Source organism: Ranitomeya imitator, chromosome 5 (genome assembly GCF_032444005.1).
Source record: "Ranitomeya imitator isolate aRanImi1 chromosome 5, aRanImi1.pri, whole genome shotgun sequence".
Lineage (NCBI taxonomy): Eukaryota > Metazoa > Chordata > Amphibia > Anura > Dendrobatidae > Ranitomeya > Ranitomeya imitator.
Genome location: NC_091286.1, coordinates 439,776,934 through 439,794,719, shown reverse-complemented (window position 1 = coordinate 439,794,719; position 17,786 = coordinate 439,776,934). Strand labels below are relative to the sequence as shown.

Here is a 17,786-nt window from a genome sequence, read left to right as displayed (position 1 = left end):
AATATCATGGGGCCTGTGATAATGCAAATTAGTATATGGGAAAATCGATCAGAAATAACATCTTTAATGTTAATAACTCCAAAATAATTTTTTTTGTTGTGCAGTGCCACTAAATTACCACAGAGAACTTGAACATTATACTTTACAAGGTTTCCGAGTGATTGCGCTGGCATACAAGACGCTAGCTACAAATAATGCCCAGATCATAGAAAGCTTAGAAAGGTAAAGTAATACAATGCGAGTAATTATAAGCTTTTTACGTTTGTCAGAAATGATTTTTGTCTTAACATATTATCAGTACTTTCCATATCATTTTATTTATTTATTTACTCATTCATTCTTATTATGTTTTCTTAGGGAAGAAGTAGAGTCTGATTTAGTGTTTCTTGGATTTCTTATAATGGAAAATAAATTAAAACCTCAGACAAAACCGGTGATTCAGGAACTTACAGAAGCCAAAATAAGGACTGTCATGATAACTGGTACATTTGTATTTTACTACTACAAATCTAATAAAGATATACGGTATTATAAGAATGGCTCATTATTTGATGTGATTGGCTTGAAGAAGTGTCAGTGTGGTGCCATTGAATATTATATTATGTAATATTTGTCAATTGTCTAATGTGTTATCTACTGAAGCAAATAATATAGAACGAAAAAAATAAGATACATTTCTATCCTCTGGATTGCATTCAAGCCATGTTCTTTTGGCTAAACGATTACAGCACATCAGCAGAGACGGAGAAAGGAGCAAGCAGGACATTCTATTTACTTGCAGTTGTTTTTCTTAGGTGACAACCTCCAGACTGCTTGTACTATTGGGAAAGCTTCAGGCATGATTCCTCCAGGGAGTGAGTTGATTGTCATAGAAGCCAATGCTCCAGAAGGAAGTTATCCTGCATCAATTACTTGGGGAAGTACTGAGAAGATCCAAGACAAGAGTAATGCTCCACAGGTATGGCCCAGTATTTTAAGTTACCACTTATTCGTGTACCAATAAAGTCCCAAAGTCTTCTTACAGAACTGACATTTATAATTGGGAGTCATTGCTACTGAAAGATACTAAGGCACTATAGAGTTTAAGTCCTCTTTTTCTCAGAAGAGGCAATTTGCAGAAGATATTTTCTTGAAACCTAATATCAGTCAAATTTGAATAGAGACCTTGGGATTACCAATAAATGCATATTTGCTCTTGTATCATGATAAAGTCGCAGCCATTTTGATGAATGTAAATTTTTTTCCACACAATATTTCATCAACCAAGGCATCATTTTAATCAGTATAACGCCACCAATCTGACAGTATCTGTCATTTACTGAGCAAATTCCTGCTGAAAGGTTCACTTTAACCATTCAATTACATGTTTACCCATAGTAAAGCATACAGGAGGAGACAGATTCCCTTTAAAGGGATCTATCACCTGGTTTTTGCAACCCCATCTGAGAGCAGACTGCAATAGGGGCAGAGAAACTGATTCCTGCAATATATCACTTAATGGTCTGCTTGCTATATTTTTGATAAAATTACTATTTTACCTATTGCAGATTTATCACTTCTCAGAATGATGAGCTGTGAATAACCCTTCCCACATCACTGATTGGCAGCTCTCTACCCATATACAGTGTGCACAGACAGCTGCCAATCAGTGGTGGGGTGGGCTTGCACTGAGCTTATGAATATGGAGGACTATATGGCAGCAGGTTTACTATTCCTCTAATTATAATCTACTGCTAAAAAAATGTGATTTTATTAAAAATATAGCAGGAAAACCATTACATGATAAATTGCATGAATCAGTGTGTCTGACCTTATATCATACTGATCTCAGATTATGTCGCAAAATCCTGGTGACAGATTCCCTTTAAAGGGAATCTGTCACCCCCAAAATTGAAGATAAGCTAAGCCCACCAGCATCAGGGGCTTATCTAAAGCATTCTGGAATGCTATAGATAAGCCCCCGATGTATCCTGAAAGATGAGAAAAAGAGGTTAGTTTATATTCACCCAGGGGGCGGTCCCGCTAAGGTGCGATCCAATGGTCTTCACGCAGCGGCTCCGACGCAGGCGTACTTTGTCTGCCCTGTTGAGGGCAGTGCGCAGGCCTCTCTGACCTTTCCCGGTGCCTGCACACTGCAGTACTTTGCTATGCCCTCAACAGGGCAGACAAAGTACGCCTGCGCCGGAGCCACATTGTGAATACAAGAAGAGGACGTGATCGTAAGAAGATGGGAGGCCCCGGACCGGACCGCGACGCCCATCAGACCGGACCGCTCCCCAGGTGAGTATAATCTAACCTCTTTTTCTCATCTTTCAGGATACATCGGGGGCTTATCTACAGCATTATAGAATGCTATAGATAAGCCCCTGATGCTGGTGGGCTTAGCTCATCTTCAATTTTGGGGTGACAGGTTCCCTTTAAAGTATTAAAAAACTGCAGTTGGCCGCTATGACATTTTTGGTGTATGAAAATGCATTTCAGGTGCAACCTACTATTATAGGCGTGACAAGACAAATCCACAATGTGTAGACTTTATTGGTTTCTGAGGGTCCTTTTCACAGATGTCTGCCCATAAAGATCATCGATCAATGATTATGTAATTTAAAAGTTATTTTATACAATCGGATGCAATCTGTATGGGGACAATTGTCATTACAATTGTTCGTTCCCCAGACAGCAGATTGTCGTGAGCAGATCCCCTGTTTAAATAGGGAGATATATTGCCGATGATGATTGTTTTGAAGGCTTTATGAAAGATGTGATCAGCCGGTGAACAAGTAGATTTGCATTTGCTGGTTGCTTGGTGATATTTTTACTTGAGTCGATAATCAGAACCAAAATTCCTACAAACATTCATCAGGGTTGATTTTTGACCCATGTAAAAGTGTTTTAGTCTTAATACAGATGTCTGTGAATCATGTACAATCATGTACATGTTCTGTTAGTGATTTTCCCAGATAGACCACATACAGTTGTGCTCAAAAGTTTACATACCCCAGCAAAATTTTTGTTTTCTTGGCCTTTTTTCAGAGAATATGAATGATAGTACCAAATCTTATTCTCCACTCATGGTTAGTGGTTGGGTGAAACCATTTATTGACTAACTACTGTGTTTTCTCTTTTTAAATCATAATGACAACCCATAACATCCAAATAACCCTGATTAAAAGCCCATTTCTTAACCTAGATAGGTTATCTAGGCTAGGTTATATAGAAAAACATGCTGACAGATTACCTTTAAGCATTAAATGTATTTGAAAGTGTAAATTTCTTAATCAGATATAACAAATACTCTGTATGAACATGATGTTGGATGTACTAGACTTCTAGTTAGTCAGTCCATCCTTGATTAGGCTCTACATAGAGATTCCATCAATGGCTAAACCAATGCATTTTCTTATTCAATGGAAAATAATTATGGTCACACTACCTTATGGTATATTAAAGGCATTTTACAATTTAATAAACCTTGTGTCCCAGGCTGCATTACTAAACATTCCAGAGTCCAGCAATGAGTCTCCGCTGCTGTTCCTAGTCAGGGCCGGCTCCAGGTTTTCGAGGGCCCCGGGCGAAAGAGTCTCAGTGGGCCCCCCCCCCTTTAACACATACCCCGATTTATGATGCACAGATACGGCAGAGAAATGTATAGTACAATGCCAGATTTCGCTTCTTACATGAGTGACAGCTATTGTAAAGTCTGCAGTGTATATATAGGAGGAAAGGTGCTGTGCAGTGTATATATACAGGAGGAAAGGTGCTGTGCAGTGTATATATACAGGAGAGGTGCTTTTCTGTTTTGAGTTTTTCTATGAAACAAAGACTTTTCTACATAAACAACGTTGTTTGGTTTTGCGGCCCCAACAGATCTGTGCTACAAAGTAACAGGCGGCTCGGGCATTAATGAGGGACCTGATGCTGAATCCTTTCCACAAACCCTAATGACCCAATTAGTGCCCCGTCATTAGAAGCTCATTAAACACCTCCCTGTCCTGAGTAGTCATGTACAGTATGGGGGGATCCTGCAGCCCACCCCCTGACTGCTCCATACCATACACTGCCCTCTGTCGTGCTCACTATTATCCTGTGCATTTCTCTGTCATCGTTACCCCATGTTACACTTGTCACCCCCCACTACACAGTAGCAGGGCAGCGAATGTCACCCCCTCCCGGACCCTAATGGCAGCAGGAAATGTCTGCTCCTCTATTTGGTTGGAACCTGATTTAATCAAGGAATAATGTGGATTTGTTGCCGGTGGCTGCAGGGGAAGGGTTAAGTGATGCCATGTCCTTGGTGGGAGCAGTGGCAGCTGCTGGGACCTGGACAGACACAACCAATGTTGCTGTGACTGCACAGTGTGATGTGGAGGAGAGAAGCTGAGACTCCGGAGCAGAAATCACCCACATGCCAGCACTGGGCAGAGTCCCTCCAGTCACCAGCCTGGGGCCACGGGGCCCCAACCTACAGCCCACAGCTCAGATTTATCCATGGCAGCAGCTCCCCTTCCTCCTGGCATCTGGTTAACCCCATTTATGCGAGTCGGATTGTTATCTTTAAGGTTCAGCAATAACCTTCATACAGATGGGAAGGGGTTAAGCTTCTTCCTACCCCACTGGTGCAGGTTTGGTGCAGCATGCATGTATTCTGGGAGAGCTGGGTGGCTGCAGATTGCAGGCTGCACCCCACCAGCTGCTCCTCCAGACATCACCCACATTTTTAGGCAGCGGAGACAGACAGCAGACTGAGCCACAACTGCAACCACTGCTGGATACCTTTGCACTCAGGCACTGGTAGGACGGAGCTCCTCCGGAATCTGCCTGATAAACTTCAGCACTGTCTGCAGCCAGCCAGGGGGGAGAGCAGAGAACGTGCTCTCTCCGCCCACAATGTCACACTGGCTGCCTTCTGTTAACCCCTATGTGTGCCTGCCTGGCTGCACTGACTGAGTGAGAAGATGCTTGTGTCAGAGCTGGCACATAGGGGTTAAGAGAACGCAGCCAGCAGTGACTTTGTGGGGGGAGAGAGCATGTTATCTCCCCCTGCTCTGCTCTCCCAGCTGTATCTATGACAGCATGAGTGGGCCCCCCTCTCTCCCCAGGGCCCCGGCATTTGCCCGGGATGCCGGGTGCTGACGCCGGCCCTGTTCCTAGTGACTGTTTATATCTGCAGTACTGACATGAGGTCAACGGTGCTGAAGCTAATTGGTGAGGTCAGCGGCACTGAGTGGCTTTTGCCATCAAATTGGGGATCTGTGCAGGTGATGTTAGTGATAGCAGAGCAGTAAAGACTGCTTACCCTCCATTTACACATAGGCAAACATGTTGAGGTCACTTTGACATTACTAAGGGTACCGTCACACAGTGGCATTTTGATCGCTACGACGGCACGATTCGTGACGTTCCAGCGATATAGTTACGATCTCGCAGTGTCTGACACGCTCCTGCGATCAGGGACCCCGCTGAGAATCGTACGTCATAGCAGATCGTTTGAAACTTTCTTTCATCGTCTAGTGTCCCGCTGTGGCGACATGATCGCATGGTGTAACAAAAGGTGTGCACGATATTGTATACGATGTGCGCATAGTAACCAACGGCTTCTACATCGCAAATACGTCATGAAATTATCGCTCCAGCGTCATACATTGCAAAATGTGACAGCAGTCTACGACGCTGGAGCGATATTGTTACGATGCTGGAGCGTCACCGATCGTGCCGTCGTAGCGATCAAAATGCCACTGTGTGACGGTACCCTAAGGGATTGGGCACAGGGGCTAAAGGACCTGAGTGTTATTCACGTCTTCTCTGGGTGATTGGATACTTGAAATTCTTGGTGAATTGATCTGCTGCAAATCTGATTTTTGGGGAAGACTTCAGCAAAGCCAGTAAATTAAATTAAATAAAATTAAAGTTTTCAAAAGATTTTCTTGCCAAGTTGATCATTAATATTTGTTGTTTATCTCCATATCCAGGACTCATGTATCAGCATCTGTGACGCAAAACAGAGTTTTCATTTTGCTATGACTGGAAAATCATATAAAGTTATTGTAAATCATTTCTATGAATTACTTCCTAAAGTGAGTATAACAACATTTGCATCACTTGCACAGTTCTCAATATAGAAATAATAGCTTAGGCTGTGTTCACGCCATAAATATATCAAGAGAAGGACATTACTCATGGCTGTATAATAGTAGTTCCCCTAACTGGTTTCCAGGTCTTGTCCACCACAGAATCATCATCATCATAGTCATCCCTGATTTGGTTGAAAGTTGCCTCTTCATGGAAAATAGCCAGAGCTGCTCGCCCTGCCATCTGATTCCCATCAAGAGATTAGCCCTTCATTGCCCCTACAGTCACAACTCACAGCACCAGCAATATACCGTATATATATATTACTGTTTCTATTAGGCTATGTGCACATGTTCAGGATTTCTTGCAGAAATTTCCTGTGCAAAACCAGATATTTTCTGCAAGAAATCTGCATGCGTTTTTACCACGATTTTACTGCGTTTTTTAACCGCGTTTTTACCGCGTTTTTGGTGCGTTTTTTGCGGATTTTTCCGGAGGTTCCCAATGCAATAATATAGCGGGAAATCTGCAAAAAATCAGCAAAATTAATGAACATGCTGCGTTTTATTACCGCGATGCATTTTTTTCGCGGAAAAGAACGTATCATGTGCACAAAAATTGCGGAATGCATTCTAAATGATGGGATGCATAATGTATGCATTTTTTTCGCGTTTTTATAGCGTTTTATAGCAAAAAATCTGCAACGTGTGCACACAGCCTTAAGGTACCGTCACACTAGACGATATCGCTAGCGATCCGTGACGTTGCAGCGTCCTGGCTAGCGATATCGCCCAGTGTGACACGCAGCAGCGATCAGGCCCCTGCTGTGATATCGCTGGTCGGGGCATAAAGTCCAGAACTTTGTTTCGTCGCTGGACGTCCCGCTGACATCGCTGAATCAGCGTGTGTAACGCCGATTCAGCGATGTCTTTGCTGGTAACCAGGGTAAACATCGGGTTACTAAGCGCAGGGCCGAGCTTAGTAACCCGATGTTTACCCTGATTACCATCGTTAAAGTAAAAAAAACAACCACTACATACTTACCTTCCGCCGTCTGTCCTCGGCGCTGTGCTTCTCTGCTCTGGCTGTGAGCACAGCGGCAGGAAAGCAGAGCGGTGACGTCACCGCTCTGCTTTCCAGCTGCCCGGCGCTCACAGCCAGAGCAGAGAAGCCCAGCGCCGAGGACAGACAGCGGAAGGTAAGTATGTAGTGGTTGTTTTTTTTACTTTTACGCTGGTAACCAGGGTAAACATCGGGTTACTAAGCGCGGCCCTGCGCTTAGTAACCCGATGTTTACCCTGGTTACCGGCATCGTTGGTCGCTGGAGAGCGGTCTGTGTGACAGCTCTCCAGCGACCAAACAGCGACGCTGCAGCGATCCAGATCGTTGTCGGTATCGCTGCAGCGTCGCTTAGTGTGACGGTACCTTTACACTATCTTCTCTCTTGAAAAAAATCTTTAGCCCAAAAAATCTATATTGTTGCATACACACAGAAAGTAAGGTGCAACAAAAGTCAAACAGTATCGTTGTTGTGCATACAGTTGCAAAATTGGACTAGTAGAACATATATTCAAAAATTAAGATGGTTAATTTTTTAAAGATTAAAACTTAAAAAAAGAATACCCCCTTAGACCTTTACCATAAAGGATATGACAAGGAAAGCTACATAGGCTTACTCATGTCCCAAAAGCAAACGCCTGTAACATGATACTGTATTCAGGAGGCATTTATGAATCAAATATTGGACTATTTTACTATCAAATTTTGTGAGGTAGCCATTTAGTTATAGATTTCTGAAATGTTGAGGTTTTTAATTTGTCTTTAAAATAAATAAAAAGGTAAATAAATTAAAGAAAAAAGAAAACAACTTTGCAAACTTTACAAATAGAAAGGTGCAAAAGAAATGCAAAAAATGATATAGCTTATGGCTTGTCTGCTTCACAAGTCGTGAATAATACTTTTCGTGCCAGTCAATCCTTGTTTTCAGTATTTTTCTTAAGCTAGAAAAATTAAACCTGAGAGTTCTTTAATTTTTCCATTTTTCTGTAGTTCATCAAGAATGAAAAAAACTGGCATTATGAAAGTGCTGAAATGTAGTATTTCACAGATCAGTCAACACAGTCAAAAAGACTCTACAGGTCCTGCACCTCCCTAGTACTTGAATCTGTGTATTATTATTCATAGACTGAGACTACCACTTCCATTATCTATGTTCTGAAGTGCTGTAATAATACATTATACTGTGGTTTATGTCTTTCTATCCTTATACAGGTGCATCTCACAAAATTAGAATGTCATCAAAAAGTTAATCTACTTCAGTTCTTCAATACAAAAAGTGAAACTCGTATATTATATAGAGTCAATACAATCAGACTGCTGTATTTCAAGTGTTTATTTCTGTTAATGTAAATTATGGCTTGCAGCCAAAGAAAACCCAAAAGACATTATCTCAGTAAATTAGAATACTTTATAACACCAGATTGAAAAATGATTTTAAAATCCGAAATGTTAGCCTACTGAAATATTTATGGCATGGAGGCGATCAGTCTGTGGCACTGCTGTGATATTATGGAAGCCCAGGTTGCTTTGATAGTAGCCATCAGCTCGTCTGCATTGTTGGGTCTGATGTCTCTCATCTTCCTCTTGACAATACCCCATACATTCTTTATGGGGTTAAAGTCAGAAGAGTTTGGTGGCCAATCAAGCATAGTGATACTGTTGTTTTTACACCAAGAATTGGTACTTTGGCAGTGTGAACATGAGACAATCCTGCTGGAGAATGAAATTTCCATCTCCAAAAAGCTTGTCGGCAGAAGAAAGCATGAAGTGCTCTAAAATCTCCTGATAGAGGGCTGCACTGACTTTGGTCTTGATAAAACACAGTGGGCCTACACCAGCAGATGACATGGCTCCCAAAGCCTGACTGATGCTTCACACTAGACCTTAGAAATCAAGGTCACAGAGTCTGGAGGAAAAATGGAGAGACAGGCAACCCAAGCTGCTTGTGGTCTAGTGTGAAGTTTCCACAATCAGTGATGGTTCAAGACCAAAGTCAGCACAGCTGTCTGCCAGGAAACTTTATAGCACTTAATGCTTTCCTTTGCAGACAAGCTTTTTGGAGATGGAAATTTCATTCTCCAGCAGGACGCAGCACCTGTCCACAGTGCCAAAAGTGCCAATACCTGGTTTAAAAACAACAGTATCACTGTGCTTGATTCCCAGCAAACTCACCTGACCTTAACCCCATAGATAATCTATTGGATATTGTAAAGAGGAAGATGAGACACCAGACCCAACAATGCAGACAAGTTGAATGCTGCTATCAAAGCAACTTGGGCTTCCATAACACCTCAGCAGTGCCACAGACTGATCGCATCCATGCCACATAACATTGATGCAGTAATTGCCAAAGGAGCCCCGACCAAGTATTGAGTGCATTTACTGAATATACATTTTAGTAGGCCAACATTTTGGATTTTAAAATCATTTTTTTCAAGCTGGTATTATAAGGTATTCTAATTTACTGAGACAATGACTTTTTTGTTTTTCATTGACTGTAAGCCATAATCAACATTAACAGAAATAAACACTTGTAATAGATCACTCTGTTTGTAAAGACTCTATATAATATATGAGTTTCACTTTTTGTGTTGAATAACTGAAATAAATTATCTTTTTTGATGATATTCTAATTTTGTGAAATGCACCTTTATATCCAGCAAAATGTGAGAAGCTAAAACACAACCTTTAATTAAATCAAGTAAAATAGATGAGCCACAGTTATTAAAAAAAACAAGACACCCAAGGATAGGTCATCAATGTTAAAGTAGTGGAAAACCTCTTTAAATCAGCTGTCCTGAAAATATAATTTTGTTCCTATCCACAAGAAACGTCAGCCCAGTGACTGCAATGTTTAAATATGAAAAACACTTAACTTTTTTGTGCTACATCAATAATTTATGTATTAAGTATAACACATAATTATTTTACAGATCCTTCTCAAAGGCACAATTTTTGCTAGAATGAGTCCAGGACAAAAATCCAGTCTTATTGAAGAATTACAAAAAATAGAGTAAGTTTATTTAGTAACTACACTGTGTTCCAAATTATTATGCAAATTGGATTTAAGTGTCATAAAGATTAAATTGTTTTGTTTTTCAAATAAACTCGTGGATGGTATTGTGTCTCAGGGCTCAATGGATCACTGAAATCAATCTGAAACACGTGATAATTAGTAGTGATGAGCAAATATACTCGTTACTCGAGATTTCCCGAGCACGCTCGGGTGTCCTCCGAGTATTTTTTAGTGCTCGGAGATTTAGTTTTTATTGCCGCAGCTGAATGTTTTACATCTGTTAGCTAGCATAAGTACATGTGGGGATTCCCTAGCAATCAGGCAACCCCCACATGTACTTATGCTGGCTGACAGATGTAAATCTTTCAGCTGCGGCAATAAAAACTAAATTTCCGAGCACTAAAAAACACTCAGAGGACACCCGAGCGTGCTCGAGAAATCTCGAGTAAAGAGAATATTCGCTCATAACTATTAATTAGTTTTCCAGGTGATTCTAATTAAAGGAAAACTACTTAAAAGTGATGTTCCACATTATTAAGCAGGCCACAGGCATCAAGCAATTTGGGAAATAAAAAGGATCTCTGCTGCTGAAAAGCATTAGGCTATGTGTCTACGCTTAGGATTACATCCGGATTAGCTGTGGATTGAACGCTGTGTACAGCCGCAGCATTCAACCCGCAGCATCCAGATGTTACAGCATAGTGGAGGGGATTTTAGGAAATCCGGTCTCCACTATGTGTGCGAATACACATCTGGTGGCCCTGCGTTTCCGGACATGCAGCACGTCTTTTTAGAGCACAGCTTGTCTGTTTACCTTGCAGCGACGCTCCGTCACCACAAAATAAATAACATGGCCCTATGTATGGGGTGCGGAGATTCCGGATGTGTGCAATGAACACATCTGGAATCACCGCACGTACAGAAGGGGGCGGCACTTTGGGCGGAGCAGGTTTTCCGCTCTGTCCAAAGCACCATCATTACGGACCGTGGACACACACCCTTACAGTAAATGAAACATTAGATATTTTATGAAAACTTAAGAGTAATCATATTGTGAAGAGATTTGTGACTGAAACAGAGCACAGAGAGAGTTCATGCAGAAAAAGGCAAAATGAGGAAGGTTTATGCCAGACAAATTCATTGGATTAAGAGAGCAGCTGCCAAAATACCATTACAAAGCAGCAAACAGTTATTTGAAGCTGTTTGTGTCTCTGGAGTCCCTCGATCCTCAAGGTGTAGGATCCTTCAAAGGCTTGCTGTGGTGCATGAACCTACTATTCGGCCATCCCTAAACAGTGTTCACAAGCAGAAACGGTTGCAGTGGGCCCAGACATACATGAAGACTAATTTCTAAACAGTCTTATTTATGGATGAGTGTCAAGCAACCCTAGATGGTCCAGATGGATGGAGTAGTGGCTGGTTGGTGGATGGCCACCATGTCCCAACAAGGCTGCGATGTCAGCAATTAGGTGGAGGAGTCATGTTTTGGGCCGGAATCACGGGGAAACAGCTGGTAGGTCCCTTAAAGGTTCCTAAAGGTGTGAAAATGACCTCTGCAAAGCATATAGAGTTTCTGACTGACAACTTTTTTCCATGGTATAAAAAGCAGAAACGTGCCTTCAGGAGCAAAATCATCTTCATGCAGGACAATGCACCATCTCATGCTGCAAAGAATACCTCTGAGTCATTGGCTGCTATGGGCATAAAAGGAGATAAACTCATGGTATGGCCACCATCTTCCCCTGACCTCAACCCTATAGAGAACCTTTGGAGTATCATCAAGCAAAAGATCTATGAGGGAGGGAGGCAGTTCACATCAAAACAGCAGTTCTGGGAGGCTATTCTGACTTCATGCAAAGAAATACAAGCAGAAACTCTCCAAAAACTCACAAGTTCAATGCAAGAATTGTAAAGGTGATATCAAAGAAGGGTTCCTATGTTAACATGTAACTTGGCCTGTTAGGATGTTTTGGAGTTAAATAGCTTTTTTGATCAGTGAATGTGACCTCCTCCAAATTCCACAAATGAGCATTTTCAGTTCTTTAAAACAAATCAAATGTTTCGAAATTCTACTGTGCATAATAATTTGGAACAGTGCATTTTGAGTTTTTATTCATTTTGGAGACTATACTGTTATCATTGGGAGGTTTCTTCAATAAAATTTGATGGATATGCTAACGGGTGATGACATTTATTGGACTGACTGTCATTTGCACCGACCATTTAGGAAAATCTGAGAAAAATATAATTTGCATAATAATTTGGAACATGGTGTAGATGGAGGCCCGATGCTGTCGCATCGAGAGGGTGGTAATGTCATGATGGGGGCAGGCATGCGGCGCTGTTGTTTCCTAAAGGCATCCTGTGATAATCTAATGACTTTTGCATCAGGGGACTCCTACGCCTACGCTGATATGCATTGTTTTTGTCACAGCGATGCTGTTGCTCTTCAAGAGTCTCACTTGCCCTTTGTTGTCTTCGATGTTGTTCCTTTGCTGCTTTCCTTTCATTGTCATTGGCGTACTTTTTATGAGGAGCCATGTTGATGTTGATATTTGCCTTTTAAAATGGTTTTCCCACGAACAAAAGTTCATTTTAAAAATTATCTGTGTCTGACCATGTACCGAACATACCGCAGCTCCTGGGCAGGGCAGGAGTAAAAGTCAATACTGACATTACAGCAGGAGATCTCAGAGGATACATTTCGGGAGGTAAAATATTTTTTAAAAACAGTCAGTGAAATATTTTAGTACACAAAATGAATCCACTGTGATCCCCTGCTGTATTGTCAGTATTATCTTTTGCTTCCTCCCCTGCCCAGGAGATGTGGTATTCTCCGTACATGGTGAGAAACAGTCAATTTTTAAAATGAACTTTCGTTCATGGGAAAGCCCCGTTAATGTGACCTGCTTCCTCTGCCTGTAAACAGGTCGCGCATCTGCGGCGAGATCAGCTGAATGATTCACTGCGCCTGCGTGTAATTCGCACAGGCTCAGTAAATCAGACCGCTACCATCTTTGTGCAGACAAATAACGGCGGTCACATTAAAACTGCGCATGCAGTATGCACTCCTCCTGTACAAAGATGGCGGCAGTCAGTGAATCATTTGGCTAATCCCGGCGGTGGCATGTTTGCGAATGTGTTCTGCTGGTGGTACCGCGCAAGAGGCTGTGTGAGTGTGTGAATGTGAGTGTGAAATTGTGAATGTGAGTGTAAGTGTGTGTGTGTGTGTGAGTATGAAAGTGTGTGTGAGAGTGTGAATGTGAGTGAGTGTGGGTGTGAGTGGGTGTGAGTGTGTGTTTGAGTGTGTGTGAGTGTCTGAGTATGTGAGAGTGTGAGAGTGTGTGATTTTGTGTGTGGTGTGTACAGCATATAGAGTGTGAGTGTGTGTGAGTGTGAAAGTGTGAGTGTGTGTGTGATTGTGAATGTGAGAGTGTGAATGTGAGAGTGAGTGATTGTGTGTGAGTGTGTGTGTGTGAGTGTCTGAGTATGTGAGAGTGTGTGAGTGTGTGGTGTGTACAGCATATAGAGTGTGAGTGTGTGAGTGTGAGTGTCTGAGTGTGTGAGAATGTGTGAGTGTGTGTGTGCGTGGTGTGTACAGAATATAGAGTGTGAGAGTGTGAGTGTGTGTGAGTGTGAAAGTGTGAGTGTGAGAGTGTGAATGTGAGTGAGTGTGTGTGTGTGTCTGAGTATGTGAGAGTGTGAGAGTGCGTGAGTGTGTGTGGTGTGTACAGCATATAGAGTGTAAGCATGTGAGTGTGAGAGTGTGTGACTGTGCGTGTGTGCGTACGGCGTATAGAGTGTGTGTGGTGCAACGGTGTTCCGCATGTGGGACCGCACAATAGGTTGGTACCAGCATCAGTTTCCATATTGAGACACCCATCACTTGGGTGTCCCAATATGGTGGTTGGGGAACTTCCTCTGCTTGGAATTCTGGGATACGGTGACATCTAGACAAAACAGGAAATGAATGCATTACAAGGCAATTATATAAATAGATGTTAACAAGCTTATATGTGAGGTTGTATGTTTTAGCAATTTACCTTTTAACACATATTCAGAAAATGAATGACTTTGCTGGGAACATGAAAGCTGCATATTCAAATGGCAAAACAATTACTGCATAGATGAGATGGCTTTACTGAAAGATGTAAATATACCATAATACTGTAAATGAACATGTGTATATGAAAGGACTACAACCTTTCTTACCTCGAGCCACATTCAGCTCCCCTATACAGTATAGTGTGAGTCACATTGAGCAGGACCCCTCCTCCCAATTACGCCATTGTGGGGCCAAGAGCCCTCCAGTCCCAATATAAGGACAGCAAAAGTTTCCTCACAGGAAATTCAATAAAGCCTTATCTCTTCTCTTCCCTTATATGCAGTATATTTACAACCACAGGTTTCCACTTTGCTCCCTTTTGGCATTCTTGCATTAGGCACAGTCATCACACCATTACATCTAGCCTCAAGCAGCCCTCTAACTGGAAGTATCATCTCTCTTCAGTATATTCAGTATATATGCATCCAGTTCTGTGCAGGGCTGCTCACAAAAGTCACCATCTGTAAACCTGCTACTCATAATTATTTGCTAATCCTGGTACTAACGCACCAAGCTGGCGGATAGCCACAAGCCATACAATATAAGCCTGCACGTCACATGTGGTTCCAAGCCAAAGGACCTCAGGTTTATGTTTAAGATTTTAAAGAATAAACTTAGCAAAAATGTACAGTACATTACACAAATATGAAATAAATTCATATCCAATGTATTTTCTTTAGTTATTATGCTGGAATGTGTGGTGATGGAGCAAATGACTGCGGGGTGAGTAACGTTTAGAATTCTTTCTTATAACTTATGCTTAGATTTTCATTAAGTTCTTCCATTTGTTTTTTATTCTGAATTGAATGATCCATAAATAATATGGATAATGTCCTAATATTGATCAATAAATATGGGTCATACTACAGTGACCTATGTAATGAATAAAATCACCGTTAACAATAACAAACATAGTAATATAGTCTGTAAACCTGAAAAAAGTCCATAATTCAACCAATGTATTGCAATGTTGATTCGGTGGAAGATAACCCCTCCTTTCTTCAATAACACAGAAGACATATTGTTGGCAAACATTCCTTCCAGACTTCAAATATCACAGTATCACAGAATCGGAATACATCTATGCATCATCAACCCATCTTTGCAGTTTATCGCATAAAATTTGTATTATAATTCTTCACAAAAGGCATTCATTCCATTTTTTAAATTCTTTTGATTAATTGACCATGACAATTTCCTCTAGCAGATAGTTCTAGCCTCATTGCTCTAACAGTATCATAGCAAAAGTTCCAAACTCCACTTTCCCCAAAAATTGAAATAACAAATGTTACTGAGAGATGCCCGGTGTGTGAGGCAAAGAGATGGAGAACAGCAAAAGAGGGGCACTGACGATAGTGAGAGGAAAACACTCACCTGATCGCCCTAAGTGGGTCCTTCTCCCCGTGTACCATCACGTGCCTAAGCCCTGGCTGACCCTGGGCTTAGCTCCAGATAGTGTGAAGGACAGCAATACAGTAGTCTTTCTACTATTGTAAGACAACAGCGGGAAAGAGACAGGCAGGAGACAACCACACAAAGAAATGGAACTCCACAGGTTTCAAAAGGAACACAACAGCTTCTCCATGATCACTTATTCTAGAGAAATAAGGCACGGGATAAAAATGCTAGAGCTGGAATGGAAATGGAAGGAGAGGGTTTAAATAATGAAAGGGGAGTAGTCCCAATAATCCGCTGCTGACAAAGAAGCCTGTTATGAAAGGTAATTCAGTACCACAATGGACATGGAGGTCAGAGCACATACAGTGATCTGACAATAACCCAAAAACATAGAACAAGCTCTGAGACGTGGGAACTCTGCAGACCGCAATCCCTAATCCTCTCCAACAACACTAGAGGCAGCCGTGGATTGCGCCTAACGCTCCCTATGCAACTCGGCACAGCCTGAGAAACTAGCTAGCCTGAAGATAGAAAATAAGCCTACCTTGCCTCAGAGAAATACCCCAAAGGAAAAGGCAGCCCCCACATATAATGACTGTGAGTTAAGATGAAAAGACAAACATAGAGATGAAATAGATTTAGCAAAGTGAGGCCCGACTTTCTGAACAGAGCGAGGATAGGAAAGGTAACTTTGCGGTCAACACAAAACCCTACAAAAACCACGCAAAGGGGGCAAAAAGACCCTCCCTACCGAACTAACGGCACGGAGGTACACCCTCTGCGTCCCAGAGCTTCCAGCAAACAAATAGACAAGCTGGACAGAAAAATAGCAAACAAAATAGCAAAGCAGAACTTAGCTATGCAGAGCAGCAGGCCACAGGAACGATCCAGGAGGAAACAGGTCCAATACTAGAACATTGACTGGAGGCCAGGATCAAAGCCCTAGGTGGAGTTAAGTAGAGCAGCACCTAGCGAGTTCACCACATCACCTGAGGAAGGAAACTCAGAAGCCGCAGTACCACTTTCCTCCACCAACGGAAGCTCACAGAGAGAATCAGCCGAAGTACCACTTGTGACCACAGGAGGGAGCTCTGCCACAGAATTCACAACAGTACCCCCCCTTGAGGAGGGGTCACCGAACCCTCACCAGAGCCCCCAGGCCGACCAGGATGAGTCACATGAAAGGCACGAACAAGATCGGGAGCATGGACATCAGAGGCAAAGACCCAGGAATTATCTTCCTGAGCATAACCCTTCCACTTAACCAGATACTGGAGTTTCCGTCTTGAAACACGAGAATCCAAAATCTTCTCCACAATATACTCCAACTCCCCCTCCACCAAAACCGGGGCAGGAGGGTCAACAGATGGAACCATAGGTGCCACGTATCTCCGCAACAATGACCTATGGAATACGTTATGTATGGAAAAAGAATCTGGAAGGGTCAGACGAAAAGACACAGGATTAAGAACCTCAGAAATCCTATACGGACCAATGAAACGAGGTTTAAACTTAGGAGAGGAAACCTTCATAGGAACATGACGAGAAGATAACCAAACCAGATCCCCAACACGAAGTCGGGGACCCACACAGCGTCTGCGATTAGCGAAACGTTGAGCCTTCTCCTGGGACAAGGTCAAATTGTCCACTACATGAGTCCAAATCTGCTGCAACCTGTCCACCACAGTATCCACACCAGGACAGTCCGAAGACTCAACCTGTCCTGAAGAGAAACGAGGATGGAACCCAGAGTTGCAGAAAAACGGCGAAACCAAGGTAGCCGAGCTGGCCCGATTATTAAGGGCGAACTCAGCCAAAGGCAAAAAGGACACCCAGTCATCCTGATCAGCAGAAACAAAGCATCTCAGATATGTTTCCAAGGTCTGATTGGTTCGTTCGGTCTGGCCATTAGTCTGAGGATGGAAAGCCGAGGAAAAAGACAAGTCAATGCCCATCCTACCACAAAAGGCTCGCCAAAACCTTGAAACAAACTGGGAACCTCTGTCAGAAACGATATTCTCTGGAGTGCCATGTAAACGAACCACATGCTGGAAGAACAATGGCACCAAATCAGAGGAGGAAGGCAATTTAGACAAGGGTACCAAATGGACCATCTTAGAGAAGCGATCATAGACCACCCAA

General features: G+C 42.3%; 1 protein-coding gene across 2 annotated transcripts in view; it reads left to right on the top strand.

Annotated features, from left to right (window-relative positions):
- LOC138638122 (probable cation-transporting ATPase 13A4) overlaps nt 1-17,786 on the top strand; it is a 492,614-nt gene that overhangs the window by 337,717 nt on the left and 137,111 nt on the right. For both annotated transcript variants that reach the window (XM_069727146.1, XM_069727145.1), the window contains exons 17-22: nt 105-222; nt 358-482; nt 795-958; nt 5,967-6,071; nt 10,059-10,138; nt 14,927-14,969. In XM_069727146.1, coding sequence (XP_069583247.1) covers nt 105-222; nt 358-482; nt 795-958; nt 5,967-6,071; nt 10,059-10,138; nt 14,927-14,969 — 635 coding nt within the window. The remainder of the gene's footprint in view (nt 1-104; nt 223-357; nt 483-794; nt 959-5,966; nt 6,072-10,058; nt 10,139-14,926; nt 14,970-17,786) is intronic.